The sequence below is a fragment of the Mchenga conophoros genome, linkage group LG2 (assembly GCF_057382185.1).
Source record: "Mchenga conophoros isolate Kocher_MC1m ecotype Shallow Benthic linkage group LG2, M_conophoros_male_GT1.1, whole genome shotgun sequence".
NCBI lineage: Eukaryota > Metazoa > Chordata > Actinopteri > Cichliformes > Cichlidae > Mchenga > Mchenga conophoros.
Genome location: NC_140527.1, coordinates 23535378 through 23555942, shown reverse-complemented (window position 1 = coordinate 23555942; position 20565 = coordinate 23535378). Strand labels below are relative to the sequence as shown.

Below are 20565 nucleotides of genomic sequence, written 5' to 3'. Positions count from 1 at the left end.
TATAAAATCTGACTCTGCAGCTCAGCTCAGTGGCGCCTTTCAGCGTCTTTCAGCTCATTGTTTTGGCCTGCGTTTTAGTCGACTTCGTTTCCGGTCAGTCAGCTGGTTTTACTTGTCTATCAAATCTAGCCTTGACAACACTGGCAGGCAACTAGTAACTAGTAACTAGTAACTAAACAGTCAGATATTTCACATGGGTGTCTGTGAACATCCAAACAGACCCAAAAGAGAGTGAAATAATCAAACTTGTCCAATTTGTTACAATTTTGTTTCCAGAGTGTGCTGCATGTGTAAACAAGCAACCTTTTAGCCCATGAGTTTGGTGTGACACTTTCATGGACTCTTATGGAGTCAATATGTGTTTAGGTGATCACCACCCATCTGATGAAGCACACCAAGGTATTCAACTCCTACGGCCAGGTGGTGGAGGTTCAATATGAAATCCTCAAGTCCATCGCCTACTGGATGACCATTCAGTACGACTCGTCCGGACGTACAACCACCTGCGACATCAGAGTGGGCGTGGACAGCAATGTGACCCGTTACACTTACGAGTATGATGCAGACAGCCAGCTGCAAAGCGCCTCAGTCAACGAGCGGCCTCAGTGGCGTTATAGTTACGACCTCAATGGGAACATTAATCTACTTAGCCACGGAACCAGTGCAAGGTATGTTAGCACACAAACCCATATACTGTACAGAAAGCATTGAATATAAAAGAAATTGCCTGTTTGTTATTAATAAATCGATAATTCAGATCAGCTCAGAAATCTTTATTATCCATTGCAAAGCAGTGGATAAATATCTTAAGCATGGCTCTCAGAGGAAACCAATAAAATAGCAAAATAAGACATTGTTTATTTATAAACACACACGTGTAAATAATTGTCATATAGCAGTATTGACAGTATTGGCTCTGGCTGCAGGGACATTCTAGCAGTGGTCTGATAGGAGGAGTTGGAATGAGTGGGTGTGAGAGGCATGCATGATAGTGCTGACTTTACATTTAACTGCCTCGGTGTGGAGATCTATCACAGTCGACAGTGACGGTGATGTTGTTTAACCGTTTAATGACTCATAACAGTTTTGATTTGTTTTACGCTGAAGGAAAGGTGTTCGAGGATGTGATGTCTGTAGGTGAGAACCGAGTCAATGAGAGACTTGCAGGCAATTTTTGTTTACATTAAACGATAGTTATGGAACTGGAAACTGTTTCTCAACCCATCAACTGTAACCTTTGTTATGTCACCTTTGTTACGCTGTCTAATCGGGGATATCTGTTGTCATTAACACCTTCTTTGTTATGCACGGAGATCTTGCTGGTGCTTCCCCGCTGCCTCCAGTTTTTCACATTTGCTCATGAGTTTGCAGAAAGGCCACAGAACAGAACCTGAACGACAGATGAGACTGAGCGCAGACAGACCGGGTGAACTATTAAACGGCTGAGACAAACTTTTGCACAGATTTGGCACCAGAATCCCGGTTACATTGTGGTTACATTTGTTGCATACTAACATGATTTTTTGAGCAGTTGTCAACAAAACTGATGCACAGTTGTAGTTGTGTACAGCATGCGGTAAATATCACTCAGGGTCTGATGTTTGTTTTCAGGCTCACGCCGCTGCGCTACGACCAGAGGGACCGCATCACGCATCTCGGCGAGCTGCAGTATGGCGTGGACGACGACGGCTTCCTCCGCCAGCGAGCAAACGACCTGTTCGACTACAATTCCAACGGCCTGCTGACCCGCGTCTTCAACCGCGTGACCGAGCGCACCGTGTGGTACCGCTACGACGGACTGGGCCGCCGCGTGGCCACCAAGAGCAGCCAGGGCGAGCAGCTGCAGTTCTTTTATGCCGATCTGTCACACCCTACCAGGGTCAGCCACTTGTACAACCACAGCAGCAATCTGATCACGTCGCTGTACTATGACCTCCAGGGTCACCTTATCGCCATGGAGCTGAGCAGCGGAGAGGAGTACTATGTAGCCTGCGACAGCGTGGGGAGCCCGAGGGCAGTTTTCTCTAGCAAGGGGCGGCTCGTCAAAGAGATTCTCTACACTCCCTACGGAGAGGTTTACCAGGACACCAACCCAGACTTCCAGCTTGTCATCGGCTTCCACGGAGGCTTGTACGATCCTTTCACGAGACTCGTCCACCTGGGAAGGCAGGACTATGACACGCTAGCGGGCCGATGGACTTCACCGAATCACGAACTGTGGGGGGAGCTGAGCAAGGAGCCGAAGCCTTTTAACCTGTACGCGTTCAAAAACAACTGCCCGGTCGGGAGGGTGGAGGAGGTGACGCAGTTTACAACAGGTGAGCGTCACACATGCGCAGACACACTCACGCACACTGCTGCCAAGTCAAAAGCAAATCACTGACTGACTGACAGAAACTAAGTGATACAGAAAGATAGATCACTCAGTGACACCTACTCCTACACGCGCACCTACAGGGGAAACATCTGCCATAAAGAATGAGTGAATGGGCCACATTGCTAACCACAGGTGTGCTGGGTGTCAGAGACGTGAAGCTGTGACAGACAGGATTTACTGGCAACAGAAAGGACAGCCATGCCTCTGATCACATTGTTCTTTAACACAGCCGGTTCTGTTTTCTTCCCTCTGCCTGTCAAGAACATACTGTTTCCCCGAGAGACAAAATAGAAACTGAAACGAGGGAAAGAGATGGGATAGGAGAGTAGAAGATGAATACAGGATGTCAGCGGGGGCGTCTGTCCTTCTGCTTAATAGAACATTCTTTTGGCCTGTCACGTTTCCCTGCAGCGGGATTGTTTGTTACACAAGGAGTGTGTTTGTGGGACACGCGCGCACACCAGCAGACACGTCTCTGCCGCACGCTGCACTCATGCATTGTGTGGTTTCCCATACGAGGTGTTGTTTTCCCTGCCCTCGTGACTGTCTGTTTGCTTTGCAGTATACACATTAAATTCTAAACTTTCTCCCGTGCAATTTTCTCTCTTCCTGTCCAGACATCGGTAGCTGGCTGCAGCTGTTTGGCTTTCAACTTCATAACGTGGTCCCCGGTTTCCCAAAGCCTGAGGTGGGAAGAATGGAACAAACATACGAACTGATGAAGGCGCCGACCAAGATGCAGGACTGGGACTCCAGCAAGGTGAGCATCACACTGCTGCTAGATTCTTTCATATCTAACACTGTGTGCCTGTGGTAATGCTTTGTATATTTAAACTATATGTATAACATTTTTTCAAATGTACTAGGGTCTGACTGCGAAACAATATTTTTCATAAAGATATGTCACACATATATATATATATATATATATATATATGTGTGTGTGTTTGTGTGAGACATAGCCTATGTCAGTGCTTGTGATTAACACTTTCATAATTAGTCATTTATCTCATTCGTTTAACACTTTGGGTCTTCATGTGAGATCAGACCGAGAGTCCTCCGCAGAAGCATGAAAACTCAAATTACCTGCTAATTATCTGCCATTTTTATGACCTTAGTGATTCTTCCTAATCGGCTATATGGATGAAAATCAACACTGAGTTGATTATTATGAGAATATTCTCCAGAATGAGTACGAGTAATGAAATGATTAGTTGATTTATTAATTAGTTCATAGACTGATTGTCGTTAAGGTAACTTGGCACGAGCGTTTGAGGGTCCCAGTGTCTGTTTTATAGCGTGCACAGCGTGGTAAGGCCACAGCCACCCTGCAGTGCGTTCAAACCTTGCGGGTTTAAAGCTGGGCCACGTTCTTCCTGTTCATGCATGTCTTTACTTCTGCAGTCCAAACACACGCATGTTGTGGGTTTTAAGCTGGTTGATGTAAATGGGCGTTTTGTCTTCCTGTCAGAGACACGTAGGACGTAGCTCTAACACATTAAAATTTTTCTTACATCCACCAAGGACTTCAAGGTCAACTTAATGAGAAAATCCTTATAAGATAGAAACTATTATTCTTAAAACTGTAAGAATAATGGTGTGATGGGTATTCTCAACATATGTTTCCTACTGCTGTTGTTTTTATTGACACCATATCGTCATATAAGAAAAGATATGGGGGGATTTTAAATATCACCGACCTTTTGTTCAAGATCAGATAAGGTCAAACTTTGATAAAAGGTCTTATCTTCAAAACTGTGACTAAAATATTGGCTTTGGTTGTATTGGCAACAGTAAGGAAATTATATTGATTATGGGTAGATTCTAAATATAATGTTAATTAATTATTTAATTCATTACTCATCTCACTTTTAAGTTCCATATCTGCTTTTCTTTCATGTTGATACCAAAATGTGTTACATCTTTAAAAAACATTTTTTAGAATTATATTATATTATATTATATTATATTATGAGTTCAGCTTATTCATGTCCAGTTATTTACATTAGTACTTTAATATCCATGACCTGCTCCTACATAATGTTTGTGTAATCCGAGTAGCCTTATCTGACTTTCTTTGCTGATGTCTAATAGACATTATCAGTAGTGTTAAAGGCACTCTAGTGCTCGGGCAGCTAGCCAGTATGAAGCTACTGCCTATAGCACCGTCTGTCACATGTTGTCTGTGTGATGACACATCAGTGCACATTTCTTTAAAATTGTAAATTTCTGTAAAATGACGATACGTTTTCACTCTGACCAGAACATGATGTCATACTTTTTGAGAATAGTGTGTTAATTTTGTCCTGTACATTACAGCAACAATCCATAACCCTTTATTAAATTTTTTATTTTATTTTTTTAATAAATGTGTGATCAAATAAATTTTTTTCATTACTAAATATTAAAAAGGAATTTACTGAACAATAAAATGTAATAAGAAATAATAATAAATATACTCCAAAGTATGTGAAGTATATTAAAGTAGTTTTCAACACAACAGATAAAATAAAAAGCACTTTGCACTTGTTTTTACTGCATTTCCAAACTTCCTAAAGTCAGTTTAAAAGCAGCCACGCAAACTGCAAATAAAATATGATGCTATTTTTTTAAAAGTTGCCCAGACAGTGATGTGTCTTGGTGGAGGTTTGCCTCTCAAAGTGCTTCATGTTTTCTACGTGTCTAAATATCTAGTGTGGATCGTGTGTTTCTGTACGTCATGCAGAACGCTGTAATAAATGAGTCCGTCTGTTTTTCTCTAGTTGGTTTTGGGAATCCAGTGCGAGCTGCGGCGCCAGCTGAGGAGTTTCATCTCCCTGGAGAGGTTACCTCTGGTCTCTGAGCCCGTGGGCTCCACCTGCCACCGACCGGCGCACCCCCCTCCCTTTGGCTCCCGGCCCTCCATCCTCGGCCCCAGCATCCGCTTTGCAGTCTCTCACGGCCGAGTGAGCGCGGAGGTCATTGGAGTGGCCAGCGAGGACAGCCGCCGAGTCGCGGCCATCTTGAACGGCGCCATCCACCTCACTGGGATGAGCTTCACCGTGCACGGCTGCGACACCCACCACTTCCTCCAGTCGCGGCCTATCGAGGAAGACCTCGCCCTGGGGCTGGGAGTCGGGGGCCGCGTCCTGGAGAGCGGCGTGAACGTGAGCGTGTCTCAAATGAGCGCGACGGTGAACGGCAGGACTCGGCGTTTTGCCGACATCACTCTCCAGCAGGGGTCTCTGTGCCTGTGCGTGCGGTACGGTGGGAGCGAGGAGGAGGAGAGGGCGCGGGTGAGGGAGGAGGCGAGGAAGAGAGCAGTGGAGGGAGCTTGGGAGAAGGAGAGAAGGAGGGTGGAAGCGGGAGACGCCGGGAGCAGGGCGTGGAGCGAGGTTGAGAAGCAGCAGCTGCTGTCTGGGGGACGCGTTCAGGGTTACGACGGCTACTACTCCCTGCCTATAGAGCAGCAGCCGGAGCTGTCTGACTGCCCCTCCAACATCCACTTTATGACACTGAGCGAGGTGGGGGGCAGGTAACAGAGACACACGAGCGGCCCCCCACCCCACCAAAGACTGCCTGTTTCTACTCTACTCTGATTTGTTCTACTGTTTCTATACTGTATCGGGGGGAAAAAAAAGAAGACGACATCAGAGAAGAAGAAGAAGAGCGAATGTGTGGGGAAAAAAAACAAAAAACTTCCAAATGCCTTTAATTGTGACAAAATGATGGTATTTTATTATTATCGTCCAGTTTCTCCAATTTCTAACAGTGGCACAAGCAGTGTGGTTTGGCTGTGGCTTTGCTTTTTTGTATCTCTGATCAACCCGACCGACTCGCCGACCGACCGACTCGCCGACCGACCGACTGCCATTCGCTGTTTCAACACTGTTCATCATTTTCTGGACTCTGCTCAACATCACGGCACTGTAGGGAAGAAGACTTTTAGGATTTTGCCAGTGAATAATCCTCTTCGTGACTCGAATCGAGAGCTCTTCGGTTTGCCATTTGAGTTCCTACATGGTTTACCTCGGATATACTATCGTTTACATATTGTGTAAGAGAGGCCTTGTCGACTCTGACACTTCCCCCCTTTAGAGAAGGAAAGCTCTTGTGGTTTTCCGCCTCTGGTGTGCTCCAACAGTAGTTTGTATGAGTGTGTATACTTAAAAATCAAGAATGTATATAGCCAGTGCTTTCTCACACTGAAAAAAAGAAGTGCTCAACTGGAAGTTCTGTTGTTCATAAGTGTCAGTATTGTTAATCAATAGAAAAACAGTTACATTTTTGCAAAGAATTATACATGGCTATAGTAAATATTCTCGCTGAAAAATCTGACTTTATTGGGTTACAAAGCTGATTAAAGTTATTATGTGTGAATTACCAAAATCGCTGGCTGGGATTTCATAGACGTTGTTACTTATTATTTCTGCCCCTCTCCTCCGCTCGCTCTCGTTCACGTCGTCTCCGCGCCTCCCCGCCACACATTTGTTGTGCTCTCTTTGTTCTTGTTTCTGGGAGTTTGTAACTTTTCAAATCTGTGCTGTCATTATCACCCATCATTATGGCTCGAACTGAGATATGCACGAGAAAACCTGCGTCGTCTGTCAGAGGAGAGGGAGCAGAAGAAGAAGAAGAAAGGGGAGGAGGGGAGAAAGAGGGAAAGAAAAAAAGAAAAGCACAGAGGAAAGGGAAAAAGAAATGTGACAGCTGAGGCTCAGCGAGTGGGTGGTGAGTGCAGAAGGGGCAGGACCTGGAGTTGGCTGAGCTGTTCTCTCCAGCTTGTCTCCTCTCATTAGGAAATGCCAATCAGACTACATGTGAACCACTTCCAAGCCTCTCCCCACAAAAAAAAGTTTAAAAAAGAAAGTAAAGAACTTTTTTTTTCTCTTTAAATGTTGCTAATCCACCTCCCTGTCCGTCTGCCTCCCCCATCGCCTCCCCCACACACACACACACTCGCCTCCCGCCGTCGCTCCACCATCTGCCCACCATTAATTGTTTGTGTTTCCTCTCCCGGGCTGCGGATGACAGACACACACACACAATGCATATGTTCTGACTGCGAGCAGGTGATATACATTCCCGACTAGCACTCTGCCGATCGGCCGCGATGCACCTTCCCTTCGAAACCATATGCTCCGTTAGATACTGTCCAACCTCATCTCCGCGGTGAAAAGATGGAGGGTCCGGTTGCTAGGAGACCGCTGCACTGAAGAATTGTCTGCGCTGAATGGATGCTCTCCTCTTTCAGCTCCGCTTTCTCTCTCATTTTTTTTTTCATCATGTAATGCCAATCAGACGAGTGAATGATGGACCCACACACACGCATGCACACACACCAGTAGTCAGCATTCTCTCTGTGGAAATCAGCACTCCAATATGTCAAATTGAATTTTTTTCTCTCGTCCCCCCCCCCCCTTTCCCCTCAGCATTATGTCAAACGCAGGCTCGGGTGTGTACAGCAGTGTGTGCATGACCTTATTTAAAAGAGTTTATTTCAGCCAATATCATTTATTTTCTTTGCCGCTCACACAACTCTATTGCATTAAGAAAACAGAGCACAATATTTGTTGTCAGCTTATGTATGCGGTAATGGATATTAATGGTTCTGCAGCTGAATCTTTTACATCCCAGAAAGTTAAGAGGGGAGGAGAGAGGGGGGGTTGCACTTTCTGTGCTGCATATGCAAAAAAAAAAAAGTAGAAGGAGGCTGAGATCTGAGTCACTGCTGGAGCCTAAATGAGCTCAATGTAGCAAATAGGGGGGGGGGAATGACATTTACTTGATGCACATTATGCAAAAAACGCAAACAGCAGGAATGGTGCCCTGGCAGTATTTCTGCTTAGAAATGAGGTCAGTGGTGCAGCTTAGGGTTCGCCCCTAACCAAAAGCTTGTCGCACCTCCTTCTTGTTCCTGTTTTTCTGTCCCTGTGCAGCATGTGGCATCCGCTGCTGGAAGTAAGGGTTCGGGCTGCTCTCCGTCGTCGACGGGCTATTACAAGGCTCCTCTGTGTGTGTCTGCGCCCGTCTCTGAGCGGTGACAGGGTAAAGCAGAGGCATGGCAATTCCTTGTCCAGGCTTCTGGAAAGCTGCTATCAAATTCTTGATTTGCCGGAAATATCGTTTCTGGACACCAGGAGTGGTCTGAAACATGAGAGAGAGAGAGAGAGAGAAGAAGTAGAAGTGCAGAGAATTCAGAGCATTTCCCCATCTCCACATCAAAACCCCAGTGGGGAGATGAAGAGGATGGGACAGAGCCGCCTTGAAATGAGCTCTCGCAGATTTTACCTTATAAAAAGACATCAGATACGCTGCCAGTGGAGGCAGTAATACAAGTGCGTCTCGGGGATGGACTGGGGATGGTGTCAATTATACATTTTTTGCATATCTGGATTCAGTAATCCAAAGTAAAAGGACAGATAAATAAATAAGACGAGGCAGAAGAGATAAAATATATATAAGAGCTGTAAAAAAAACAAAAAAAAAACACGTGCTGTGGAAGGGAGGGAAACATACTGATGATATACTCAAGGAGTTTAAAAGCTACACTGGGAATATACGGGATGCAATTACCTATGAAAACATCCTCTCCTGTGGGTATTTTAGATAGTTTTTAAGTCAATAAAAAGCATTATTTTAGGATTAATGCACCACAAGATGCTTTAACAGTCCAGTAATCTCAAGAGCCTTATTTGTAACAGAGAAGCACTGAAATAAAACTTAGAAAACACACACAAATATCTTTTAAAGAAATGATGATAGCTTAGTAAAGTCATTTTTCTCTCTCACAGGGAGTTTTGCATCATTTCTAATTGAAAACGTTCTCATCTTTCTCTTTTTCTATTCTTTCCACCCCCTCCCTGCACTTGTTTGTTTGCCCACAGCTGTCACTCCAGCGTTTAATATTCCTAAACCACTACAGCGCTATAATTTTGTCAAGTAAGGCCTTTAAAAAAAATACATTATGTGTTTTCATTCGGCCCCATCAATCAAACTGCAAATAAATAAATAAGTACAACGGTGAAAACGGTTTTCTTTCGATATGTTTTTTTTTTTTAAGAAAAAAACATATCATTTAATCAAATGTGGGGAGCTCTCCCGCCCAGCACAGCACTTTGGATGTTTCCTGTCTCCGGCCACAAGTGTTACCTCTGCTCCCGAGAATATTTCATTAGAGTGATTGATATTGCGCATGAATAATGGAAACTGTTATCGAGCTTGTAGGGAAATTCTTGTAATTCAAGCCTCCACACCGAAACCCAAACATGCACACACACGCACACCGCTCTCCTTCAATCCCTCAATCCATCCCCATCTGCTCGCCTGACGGCATCAGTGAGAATGAGCGAGGTTAAAATGTCGCTACGAGAGCGTCGCGCTCAGTCGGAGATAGACGCGGCCTTCAGATGTCTCTATACATTCCCAATCCCGGGGTGTTCGCCACCCCTCGGCGCTCAATTACACATCCCATCAGAAATGCTGTCAAATGCAATATCCCCCCCCCCCTGTCTCTGGAGTATATGCTGATGCTGTGGCATCTTCAAAATTTGAGGTGGGGGTTGGTGGGAGATGGATTTCACTGGGTGTTATTGCTAAAGCAGAAGCGTACCCATTTCTCAGTGCTGTCACTCCTCAAAAAAACGAAACACATGTTTGTGCCTCCGCAGCTTGTTGAATTACAACCAGCACCAAAACTACTTCTAAACCAATAAGCGAGGCAGATGTGTGCAGCTGCTTCTGCGAACTTTTCTGGGGAGGGGATGGAGTGAAAAGAGGCACAGCACAGACTAAAGAGCGAGTCGCAGGATGAAAACAGAAATCTTAATAGTAAAATGTCTTACCTCTGCTGCCCATGAGCCTGCATCATCTCTGTGGATTCTATATGTGTAGACGTAGCCTTGGCATCTGCATACAAACAGAAACATGGGTTTGTATTTCAGTGTTTCTTCTTACTGTCACTATCACTTCTCCTTTTGGGAATCTTTATTTGATGCTTATTAAGAGACCACAGTTACTTATTACTCAGCCGGTTGCCGTATTGCCTTTGCGCTTGCATTTCTCTCTAAACCTGAGGGGATCGATAATCTCTATAACTGCACAAAATAGGATTTTGTATGTGTTGATGTGATTATGAGGTCTCAGCCTAGAGAAGTAGAACAAAAGCAGATGTTGCACTTTTTTTCTTTGATTGTACTCACAGCACACACAGGCAGTAGACACCCTCCACGGTGTCACTGTTGCGGACTAGGTAGCACCCGTCTCGGCCGTCCTGGCCCAGCCGCCTTTCTCCCTCGTCCTTGCCGATGGGTCCGTGATAGACGGGCAGGTTTTCCATCACAGTTATTCCCCCAGATGCTCTTTTTCTTCTGCTCCCAAAGTGTCTCTTTCCCCACTTTACCTTTTTTCCCCTGGAAAGCTTTTTCTTGCCTTTGCTGCATATGCTCTGGACTGGGAGCACAGGTAAGGCAAGCTGTCTAGCCTCTCCTTCGATCCCCGCTTCTCACCGGTTCAAATATCTGCTCAGGGAGCCTGAGCTTTGGCGTACGAGCTCTCTGATTTCTCCACACTTGTTTACCTACAGTGATAGCAGCTCTCTCACTAACCTCTAACCTTTCTGGGTTGGCTCTTACAGTCTTCCTCTTTCTTTATACCACGCACACATGTGAGCACGCACACACACGCACAAGTAAAGTGTGGGTTTGTCTATCTCTCAGGAAATGATTCTATTTTTTCTTTCTTTTTTGACAGGAAATAACATAAAAGATTCTAACAGAACATTTCCACAACAGAAGAAAGCACAACAGAGGGATAAAGTGAAGCAATCTCGCCCTTTTTCACATAGGAAAAACGTATGCTGTGATGATGCACTAACGCGCACTGTTTCCAGTCTCAATTTGGTTTCTTGTCAGCAGAAGTTTGCTCAGACTCTATGGCTCTGAAACAACTTCTATGAATTGTGTGGCACAATATGTAGGCAGTCATGGAAGTTGTGCTCAGATCCTTAATTATACATGCTTGTTAAAAAAAAAACATGTAGAATATATCAGAATGATTTAAAATTCCTAATTAAGTTTTTAAAAACAGTTTGAAAAATAATAAATGAAATCAATAATACGCAACAAAATTGATTTAACAAATGAAAATAGCACAGCTGTTCTTTTAAAAGTTTCAAGCTTGTTTTTACACATTTAGACGATTTATTAAAAATGGCAACAACTATTTTAATTTCTCAAATCTTTGCTGTTTTTAGTGTAATTGTGAAATTTGTTGGAATGTCAGATAAATTTGTCAACATAACTGATGCCTAGTTACATTGTGTATACACTCACCAGCCACTTTATTAAGTACACCTGCTCATTTAGGGATTTTAAGCATGAAGAATATGTCAAGACAACCTCTAAAATTTAAACACTTCAAAATGGGAAAGAAAGTTGATTTAAATGACTTTGCATGTGGGGTGATTGTTGGTGTCAGAGGCTGATCTGAGCGTTTCTGCTGATCTAAGATGGGCTACCACAGCATAAGACCACAGCTTCCATTACCTTATCTGATGAGTCTCTATTTCTGCTGCAGCATTCAGACAGTAGGGTAAGAATTTGGCATAAACTACATGACGCAAAGACTCCATCCTGCCTTGTATCAGTGGTTTAGGCTGCTGGTGGTGTAATGGTGTGGGAAGTATTTTCTTTGGCACACTTTGGCCCCCTCAGTACCACCTGAGCATCATTTCAACACCTCAGCCGACTTCAGTGTTGTTGCTGACCATGTCCATCTGTTTGTGACCACAGTGCACCCAAGCAGGATAACATCTCACAAAAATTAAAGGTTTCTTGATTATGACAGTGAGCTCAGATCTGCATCACAGCGGTCCACCAACAAATCTCCAGTAACTGTGTGATGTCAAGCCAATATGGACCAAAATCTCTGAGAAATGTTTCCAGCACCTCGTTGAATTAAGGCAGTTTTAAAGGAAAAAGTGGTCCAACGTGGTACTAACAAAGGATACCTGATAAAGAGGCCAGTGACTATATTACTGCAAAAAGTGGAACTATAAAGTAGTTCAAAATAATAACTACATACAGCTCACAGCAGTGAACTGCAGCTATTCTCACTTATTTTCACTAGTTTGTTTTATAAATGTTTTTAAATGCATATCCAAGTTTCCTGAGACCAGGAGCTGTAACCTCCTCAGAATATTTCTTTTTAACTGCCACCTCAACTTGCTCAAGATTCAAATGACAACATTTCAAGATTAGATTCGCTGTGACGTTTTTTTCCAAAAAGCCTTCCACGTACAAGTTTATGTGACATGATGTGTTAAAACCTCAGCTCATTTCGGCGTTGACAGTTTTAATAAAGGGGCAGATTCGTCCTATTTTCCCACCACTGGCCTGCCTCCCTTTGATGCGTGGCAAAAAAAAATCTCAGCAATTCTTATTATTTCTCTACTTTAACTTGTAATGGAACACATAAAGAGGAGACAAGAAAAGAAAGAAAAGTCTAATTTGCACTTGGGTGCTCAGCTGAATTAAACTGATATGTCAGAGGAAGACATTTTAAAGCAGATAAAGGAAGGGAGAAAAAAAACCCGAAGCAATGTGCTTCTCGGTATTTCTCAGCATGCATTTTCTCATCACATGTCCACACATCTCCTCAGCCACATATCTCTTAGTCTGTCTTCTGCTTAAACGTGTGTTCAAAGACACTCCCACCTGCTCTGTAGAAGAGCGAGGAATCAGCTAATGAAGCTGCGCGTACAACAAACTCATCCAGCAATCTGTCCCATCAGTAGGAAAGTTCTGTCGTGTCAAATTAAGAGTCTGGTGATTAAAATATTCAATGTTTACTGCGGTGACATTACCACAGGAAACGTCAATTTGCTGATAGCACGGCGTCTGGTACTCTGAGCTCATCTGTCATGTTCAGATGTAGGCCTTTTTATTTGCAGGACTGAATGCTGTTCTTGACCGCATGGTGTCCTTCACATCACCAAAAAGCTTCTGCAAGAAAAAACCCTTCAGAAAGGTTACCCATGTGACTCTGGCATTCAGCGTATTCTCCAAGTGGGTGGCTCTTTTTAATGCGGCTTTTGTCGCGGGTGTCTGTTTTTATACATTCAGAAGTGTAGCCTACATGAGTCATCAGTCTGTGTCAGAGCCATTTTTCCCTCGGCTCAGAAAGATCATGAGCAGTGGGACTTTGGGCCTTTGACTGGGTTAGCAGCCAATGGCATCTCTTTCAATGATTCTGCAGCATTTTAGCGCCACCCAGTGGCAAAAAGCAGGAAATATTCATGTATTTCAAGTAGACTGAAGAAGTTTTCCTCACTTTATTTATTAGCAGCCCCCCCCCCCCCCCAAAAAAAAAAAAACCATTCAAGATAGAAAAGAAGAATTTACCATTTATTCATAATAAAGCCTTTCAGTGATTATTAATTTAGCTTTCCTGCTTGTAAAAATTCCTTGCAACCACCAGTCCGGAACAAAATTACTCCATGTTGTATTGGCTCTCAGCTCACAGAGAGACAGCCCAGGGTCAATGCAGAATGCAGCAAATCTATATTGGACACAAATAGCAGGCAGAGATATATCATTGATCAGCTGCAGGCTCCCTCAACCAACACAAGCGGCTGGACTGGAATGCATCATAAGGATATTAGTATGAGATTATGATATCTGGCCTTGATATGTGTGGAATTTGTGTGAGGTTTTCTGGAAGGGGAGACTGGATGTCCATCTGCCAGGCTGACAGTAATCTCAGCTCTCATATTCCCAGGTGGGGAAAGCTCGGAGTCACAGCTGTTAGAGGGTAAGACGGGGGAAAAGGAACATTTGAAATCTCTAGTAAATTGATCGGGTTTCACAAAACGGAAGGCATAGTCATTTTGGAGAACTGTATCAAGCAAAGGAAGTGGCATATGGAAAGTGGTTTTTGCTTTATTTCTTTTCCCAATACATACAGATAAATGTCAAGTACACATGATACTTTGGTCCCCCCAAAAGAGGAAAAGTAGATCCTTTTGTGAAATTAATGTATTTGTTTTTAGCTTGTTTTCCTTTACAAAAAACAAAAAACAATTTAATATAAAATATTATTATACAATGAGATATTTCCTTTTAGAAAAATATAGGATATAACATTTGTATAAGAACAAACCACACTTAAAAAGCATACTATTAAATTAATGCTAGCTAGTGAGATGTCTAGAGCTAGCATAGGCTAACGCTAAATTATCAACTAGACTTTTAAATAATGTGGTCTGATTACCCAACATAGAAACACAGCAACACAATGTAGTTTCTTATATTTCATAGTAATTTGGGCTAGAGGAACATAAAAACTAAAGCAATGCTTAAAAGTCTTAAATTAGCATAGATGTAGCTTGCACTGCTTATAGCTAACAGATTTTTTTTTATTCTGCGAGGCTATAAAACAAGCTGTGAATAAATCATCTTTATATACAGCAACTATGGACAGAGATATGATCATTTGTTTAGATTTGTGTTTATATCCAGATGGTGAATTCACATGCAGTATTTGTTATGTTTTAGCTTTGTTTGTAGTTTCTAGCAACTCCAGGGGGAATATCTTCTTCATTAGCTGCTAATTGTGCCACTCTGTTCAGTTGCTAGGCATAAACTGTGTCTGTCAGCTGTTTGGCTCTTATCAGGCACTGTACATTAAGTTTTGACAATGTTGTTTTTCCAAAATGATTCCCGCTGCAGCCAGAAATGACATCATGTGAGTGACTCACAAGAGATGCTTGATGACTGTCCAAATCAAGTGTGGAAAAAATGTTTTATCTACAGTTATTTTTTGTAAAGCAGAAATGACCTCTGCTAGAATTTGACTTAGTTTTAGTAACAGCTCTGTCTCACACAGCCACGCTCATTGGTGTTCAGCAGTTATCACTGAGGGGATGAGAAAGTCTCCTTGCTGGAGTCAGGGCTGGGAATTGGGGCAGGTACGCAGAGCCAGAGGGCTCCACAATCGCCAAGTCTTTGAGGTCACTGAGTTTTCGAGAGAAGGAGCTCAGCCTGGTGCTGAAGGAGCCCCTCTTCTGGCTGTGTTCTTCCCCTCGGGCCTTTAAACAAGCACACAGGCCCTTGCATAAGCCTCCTAGACGGCCACGGAAATGGTTCCCAATGAAGCAGTAGAGCACAGGGTTGATGGCCGAGTTGGAGAAACCCAGGCAGAGTGTGAGAGGGGTGAGGTTTTGGATGCTCCAGCTTACCCAGCAGCTGTCCAACCAGCCTTCACTATAGAGCACATCCAAAAAGGTCACGCAGTGGAAGGGGAACCAGCAGAGGAAAAATGCCAGAACCACTGCAGCTACTGTCCACAATACCCTTTCAAGCCCCCTACCCTCCAGGGGTCTGGCCCCACTTAACCTGGGATTCACAGAAGGGGTGGGGGGTCTCTCCGGTTTACTATAGCCCTCGTGGGACTGTAGTGATTTAAAGGATGACATGCTGTGTGGGTGAGACAGATTCTGCATTCTTACCAACCCCGTATCAACCAACAAATGTCTACCAATAGCACAATAGCAACAAGAGATGACAAGGAGTGGTAGAAGAAAGGCCAGAACAATCTTTATCCAGACCAGGGTCCGATACCAGGTATGATCAGGATATAAAATTGCACAGGCCTCCACACCAAGCACATCCAGGTAGTAGGTCTCCCTCAGAGCTAAGGTAGGGCCTGAGCAAGCACATGCCAGAACCCACACAAGGATGCAGATGAACCGGGCGCGCTTGGCGTCTCGTGCACTTTGGGAACGGAGTGGATGCACAATGGCCAGGTAGCGGTCTATGCTCATGCATGTGATAAAGAAGATAGACGCGTAGAGGTTGAGGTTGTGGAGAGCGCCGCAGATTTTGCAGGCTACTCGACCGAAGGGCCAGTTGTAGCCCTGGGAGTAGTAGACGGCCCACAGCGGGAGCGACAACAGGAACAGCAGGTCGGACACGCAGAGGTTCAGCATGAAGGTGTTAGCTACTGTTCTCCTTGAGGCACTACCATGTGCCAGGACGCACACTGCCAAGGTGTTGGCTATGGTTCCCAGCACACAGATCACACTGTAGACGGTGGGGATGACTGTGGTCATGGGCACAGGAGGCCAGTCCGAGCAGAGGGGAGCAGAGGGAGTCGGGGAGGTGTTCACAAAAAGCTCCGTCGTCGAATAGAGGGAAGAGGTGGAGTTGAAAAGGGAGAGGTCATTTGGGATTGCCATCATGGAACTGGATGTACCGTTGCCTCACACAGTTTAACTTCCCTCCTTTGAGTTTTCCAAGGTCAGCTGGAAATAATGCAAAACAAGAGCGCATTTAAAATTCAGCTGCCTTTTATGGACAAAGTTTCTCTACACGGGCATCTTTATTTGGTGCGAGCCTTTATTAGGTGTCTTACTTGATATCTAATCAAAGCAAAAATACATTACGCCATACTTGATACACTGTAATCCAGTGGCTGTAATCCAGTTTTATTGGAATACTGTAAAAAAAATCTTTCTCCAATTAAAGATTACATTTTTGAAACAATCGTGAATTAATTTGAAAAAGTTTTAAAAGTGTTAAAAAGACTAAAAACTAATCTTGCAACAGTGTACAAGTGAAAGCACTACTAACTGCATAAATAAATCAAATTCAAAGCAAGCCATCATTCGTACATGGAAAATGATATCATCGACTACGCTGATTCCAATAAAAAATGATTCTGACGGTTGAAGTTGTGATAGAAAACAGACAGAAAACTCTCGCTCTTAGACTAGTAAAGCCATTTATGATTTCTTTACCTGATGTAATTGAGCGTCCAGTCCAAACAGTCTAGCTCTTTTTCAAAGCTTCTTTTGGCTAAAATCCATGTCTTGACAATTTCTCCTCGACCCCTTTAAAAGAAATCTGCACAGCTGAAGACCCCGGACTGTATCATGCTCATGAGTTGGACCGCCTGTGTGTGTGTGGAGCAAACAACCTCCAGACTCTGAGAAACCAGATGACGTTGGGGGTCTTATAGGCCCCGGGAGTCTCTTGACGATTGCACAACAGGGAAGTTGCTGTACGTCACACACCTTCATCACTACCAAGGGGATGGACTGTAACTGGACATAAGCCAGCCTGCACAGAAGGAGAAGAACAGAAAGACATAAACTTGCTCTGTTTCTTTTTTTCCCTGTATCCTTTCTTTATCCCTCCCCGCCCTCCCTCCAGGAACTTCCACCAGAAACTAACAAAATCAAATCAAGATGTATGTTGTAGTAAAACTTTGTCTCCAGTGACTGCAGCCACAAGGCAGCGTGTCATACCTGACCGTAATAAATGGGACGCTGGTGTGTTCTGTATTTCAAACTTACAGCTCTAACTGCCCCCGACGGGGCCTCTGACCCCAGAAAGAGAGGCTCTGTTAATTAGCAGAGCCTCGCACTTTGTGTCATATTGGTCCTGCTGGCGGTCAGATAAGCCATGGGAAATATTTACTCCATTTGAGCGGAAGTCAAACCAGCTCCTGGGCCAGAGAGAAAAAAGGGAGGGGGGAGAGAAGATGGATGTGGAGGAAGATCAGCAGGAACTGCGGGGAGTGAAGAAGAAGATGCGAAGGCAGAAGGGAGAGAAAGACAAGGGAAGGGAAGGAGAGAAAGCGGAGATTCCCTCCAGTGGTTTTTTATTAAGGCCTCTGGTGAAAGTTAATGAGGGATGCGTGCAAAGCTCCGACACTGATTACATCACAGCTCCTTTGATCAGCACGTTTGCACCTATGCTGCACTACGTGTAGATGCGGGTGCACTCAGCCCGGCGTGCGTTCATCGACGCCAGCGCACTTGGATCTGTTTACATGTGCGCGCACTCTGCTCCATTGAGCATCTATCAGGACGTGATGTTTTCTAATGGCTGCGGGAAAGCTGACAGCGAAGATGAAGGATGAAGGCAAGACAGAAAGCAGAAGATTTTGAAGGCCGCAAAATGAGGAGGTTCGCCGTGGCGTGCTTGCAGGATATGAACTGGGAACGTGCTGCAAAGCGCAAAATTATTAAAATGCGATAGCTTTTGCTTCTCCAGAACGGAAACTTTGTCATGTACTGGCATGCTGGGTATGCACAGTTGTTCTCATACTCAGACATGTCATATTTTCATGAGGACCCTCGCAGATAATAACACATTCCTCAGCTCCATTAGATGAACCTTAAAAACCACGTTTTACATGACATACGACCCTTTAAGGCATCCTGTCCTAAAGGTCACTAAAGCTTTAAATCAACAGTCCTCTCAGAGACAGGAATGCAAACACACACACACAGAGATCGACAGAAGCCAAGCCTTAGTCATGACATGCAACAACTAAAAACAGAAATTTATGCTTTCACGCTGGCCAACAGAAATACCAGATGACAGAGAAAGCAGAGCTATGTCTGTGCCTCACCAGTTCCACCATAACAGAGTGATGAACCTCTCCTTACGTCTCATCAGAAGATATTGTTCTTTTTACTCTACTAGACTTAGTTTTAGCTAAAACAACTACACAGAAACTCTTTGCCATATGTATGCAGAGTTTCATTGATAGGTGCTCTTACTAAACAGTGACAGCCAATATCCTTAATGTGGTCGTCTCAAACCATAGCTGTGGCTGTGGGCACAGGAACCCCACCCACCTGCTTTTCAAACCTAATATTTGTGACAGGCAAAGAAGGGTGGTGTTAAAGGGGGAGGATGCAATTGCACTTTAATGTAAGCTTAAATATGGCTATATAATATGGCTCCAGACTCAGGACATAATTCCCCTGTAATTACATGGAATTTCAATTATTTTAGTTATAATTACAAAGTCATTTACATATAAACACACTAGACTAAGGTGACAAGTCTGGCTTATAGAGGAAACAAAGTCACTACTATACAGTTAGTACTGATTAACTTCCTGGTAATTTAGGGGAAAAACAATCTTGCACTGTGTGCTGTGCTTTTGTTGTGCAGGCTGTAGTACGGAGTGACTTAACCATCTTTATTTTTTCACATCATTATTTAACATTTATTACACTGATGGGCATGCTATACTTAAAATTACTTACAGTAAAATGGGTGTCTAGGCCCAGAAGTACAGCATACCTAAGATAAGAAGAACTTTATTTATCCCGAGGGAAATTCTTTTGTCGTACACAGAGACAGAGCAACAGAGGAATAAGATATACAATATATACAATAAAAATATTAGTACACAGTAATATACAGTAGGATAATGCAAAATATGATATCCAATAACTCTAATGAAGTAACAATATAACTATATCCTGAAAAATAAATAGCTTAGCTATCAGTGCAGGTGATTATATAAGATGGAAAAATATTGTTTCTTTCACCACTAAATTACCAGGATTACACAGTATTTACAAGTATTTTCACACTACTTAAATTTACTGCAAGTATAATTAATTTCTCTTAACATCAAAGCAACAGAAAACAGCTGTTTTACAGTAAGCCATGTCATCGCACGTCCATCCATCCATTCACTTCCACGTATCCTTTTCAGGGTCGCCAGCGCCCCGCTATCCCAGCTGTCTTAGGGCGAGAGGCGGGGTTCACCCTGAACAGGTCGCCAGTCTGTCGCAGGGCTAACACATAGACAGAGACAACCATTCTAATCTAACCAAGCTAATTTAGTCTGGTGCATTTTAACGTTCTGCTATTAGGCCTCCGCGGCCAGTGTGATTATACTGTTGCAGCTTTATAAACACAAATAAGCTTAAAAAGTTATTTGAACCTTCACAGTTATCAAGATAATTGCATTTTGTACAGTTATTATGACGGACCTGGTTTGATCTCTGTTGTGCTTTAGCGCTAAACAGATTGAAAACACTGTGAGGCTGTAAGTAGGTTAAGAGGAATTTCAATTTTAATTCTGGTGGAAGGCCTGTGCGGCGGATTGTGAGCAAGACGACGAGATGGAGGATGATGGAAGTGAAGCGAGAGGAAAAGGAAGGTCGCCCTGAAGGTAACAGGAAGGACAGAGGGTGCTCGACAAGTGCTACAAAACTGACAGTGGAGCTTTTTTATGTCACTGGAATCATAAATATTAAAATAAAAATGAGGAAAATAGTCTTAAGCTTTATACTCCAAGCAGACTGCAGGAAATGAGGGAAATGAGTTTAAATATGAGATTTCAAACAATAAACAATGACCTTTGTAGATAGTTGTGTGCGGTTGTCGGCTCAATTA

General features: G+C 43.5%; 3 protein-coding genes across 3 annotated transcripts in view; 1 reads left to right on the top strand and 2 right to left on the bottom strand.

Annotated features, from left to right (window-relative positions):
- The window catches only part of tenm1 (teneurin transmembrane protein 1), a 204297-nt gene extending 197552 nt beyond the window's left edge, over window positions 1-6745 (top strand). The window contains exons 35-38 of the mRNA XM_085289132.1: window positions 367-668; window positions 1612-2318; window positions 2995-3137; window positions 5140-6745. Of these exons, the coding sequence (XP_085145258.1) occupies window positions 367-668; window positions 1612-2318; window positions 2995-3137; window positions 5140-5895 (1908 nt within the window). The 3' untranslated portion in view covers window positions 5896-6745. The remainder of the gene's footprint in view (window positions 1-366; window positions 669-1611; window positions 2319-2994; window positions 3138-5139) is intronic.
- Window positions 6746-7799: 1054 nt separating this feature from the next.
- On the bottom strand, window positions 7800-11059 carry LOC146581980 (SH2 domain-containing protein 1A-like). The gene is made up of 3 exons (XM_085289144.1): window positions 10558-11059; window positions 10201-10264; window positions 7800-8503 (listed from the first exon to the last, which is right to left on the bottom strand). The coding sequence occupies exons 1-3, from the start codon at window positions 10692-10694 to the stop codon at window positions 8240-8242; spliced, it is 465 nt and encodes a 154-aa protein (XP_085145270.1). The 5' UTR covers window positions 10695-11059; the 3' UTR covers window positions 7800-8239.
- A 2728-nt stretch (window positions 11060-13787) lies between these two features.
- LOC146581979 (type-2 angiotensin II receptor-like) lies at window positions 13788-17391 on the bottom strand. Its single transcript, XM_085289120.1, has 2 exons — window positions 17154-17391; window positions 13788-16658 (listed from the first exon to the last, which is right to left on the bottom strand). Exon 2 carries the CDS (start codon window positions 16593-16595, stop codon window positions 15258-15260), a length of 1338 nt encoding a protein of 445 aa, XP_085145246.1. The 5' UTR covers window positions 16596-16658; window positions 17154-17391; the 3' UTR covers window positions 13788-15257.
- Window positions 17392-20565: the final 3174 nt, after the last annotated feature.

What these genes read in the sequence shown, in the direction of transcription:
- LOC146581980 (XM_085289144.1), bottom strand. Translation starts at nt 10,694, where the DNA reads ATGGAAAACCTGCCCGTCTATCACGGACCCATCGGCAAGGACGAGGGA. An exon ending in GTCTACTGCCTGTGTGTGCT is followed by an intron (nt 10,265 to 10,557) that starts GTGAGTACAATC and finishes GTTTGTATGCAG; the next exon opens with ATGCCAAGGCTACGTCTACA. An exon ending in CAGGCTCATGGGCAGCAGAG is followed by an intron (nt 8,504 to 10,200) that starts GTAAGACATTTT and finishes CTCATGTTTCAG; the next exon opens with ACCACTCCTGGTGTCCAGAA.
- LOC146581979 (XM_085289120.1), bottom strand. Translation starts at nt 16,595, where the DNA reads ATGATGGCAATCCCAAATGACCTCTCCCTTTTCAACTCCACCTCTTCC.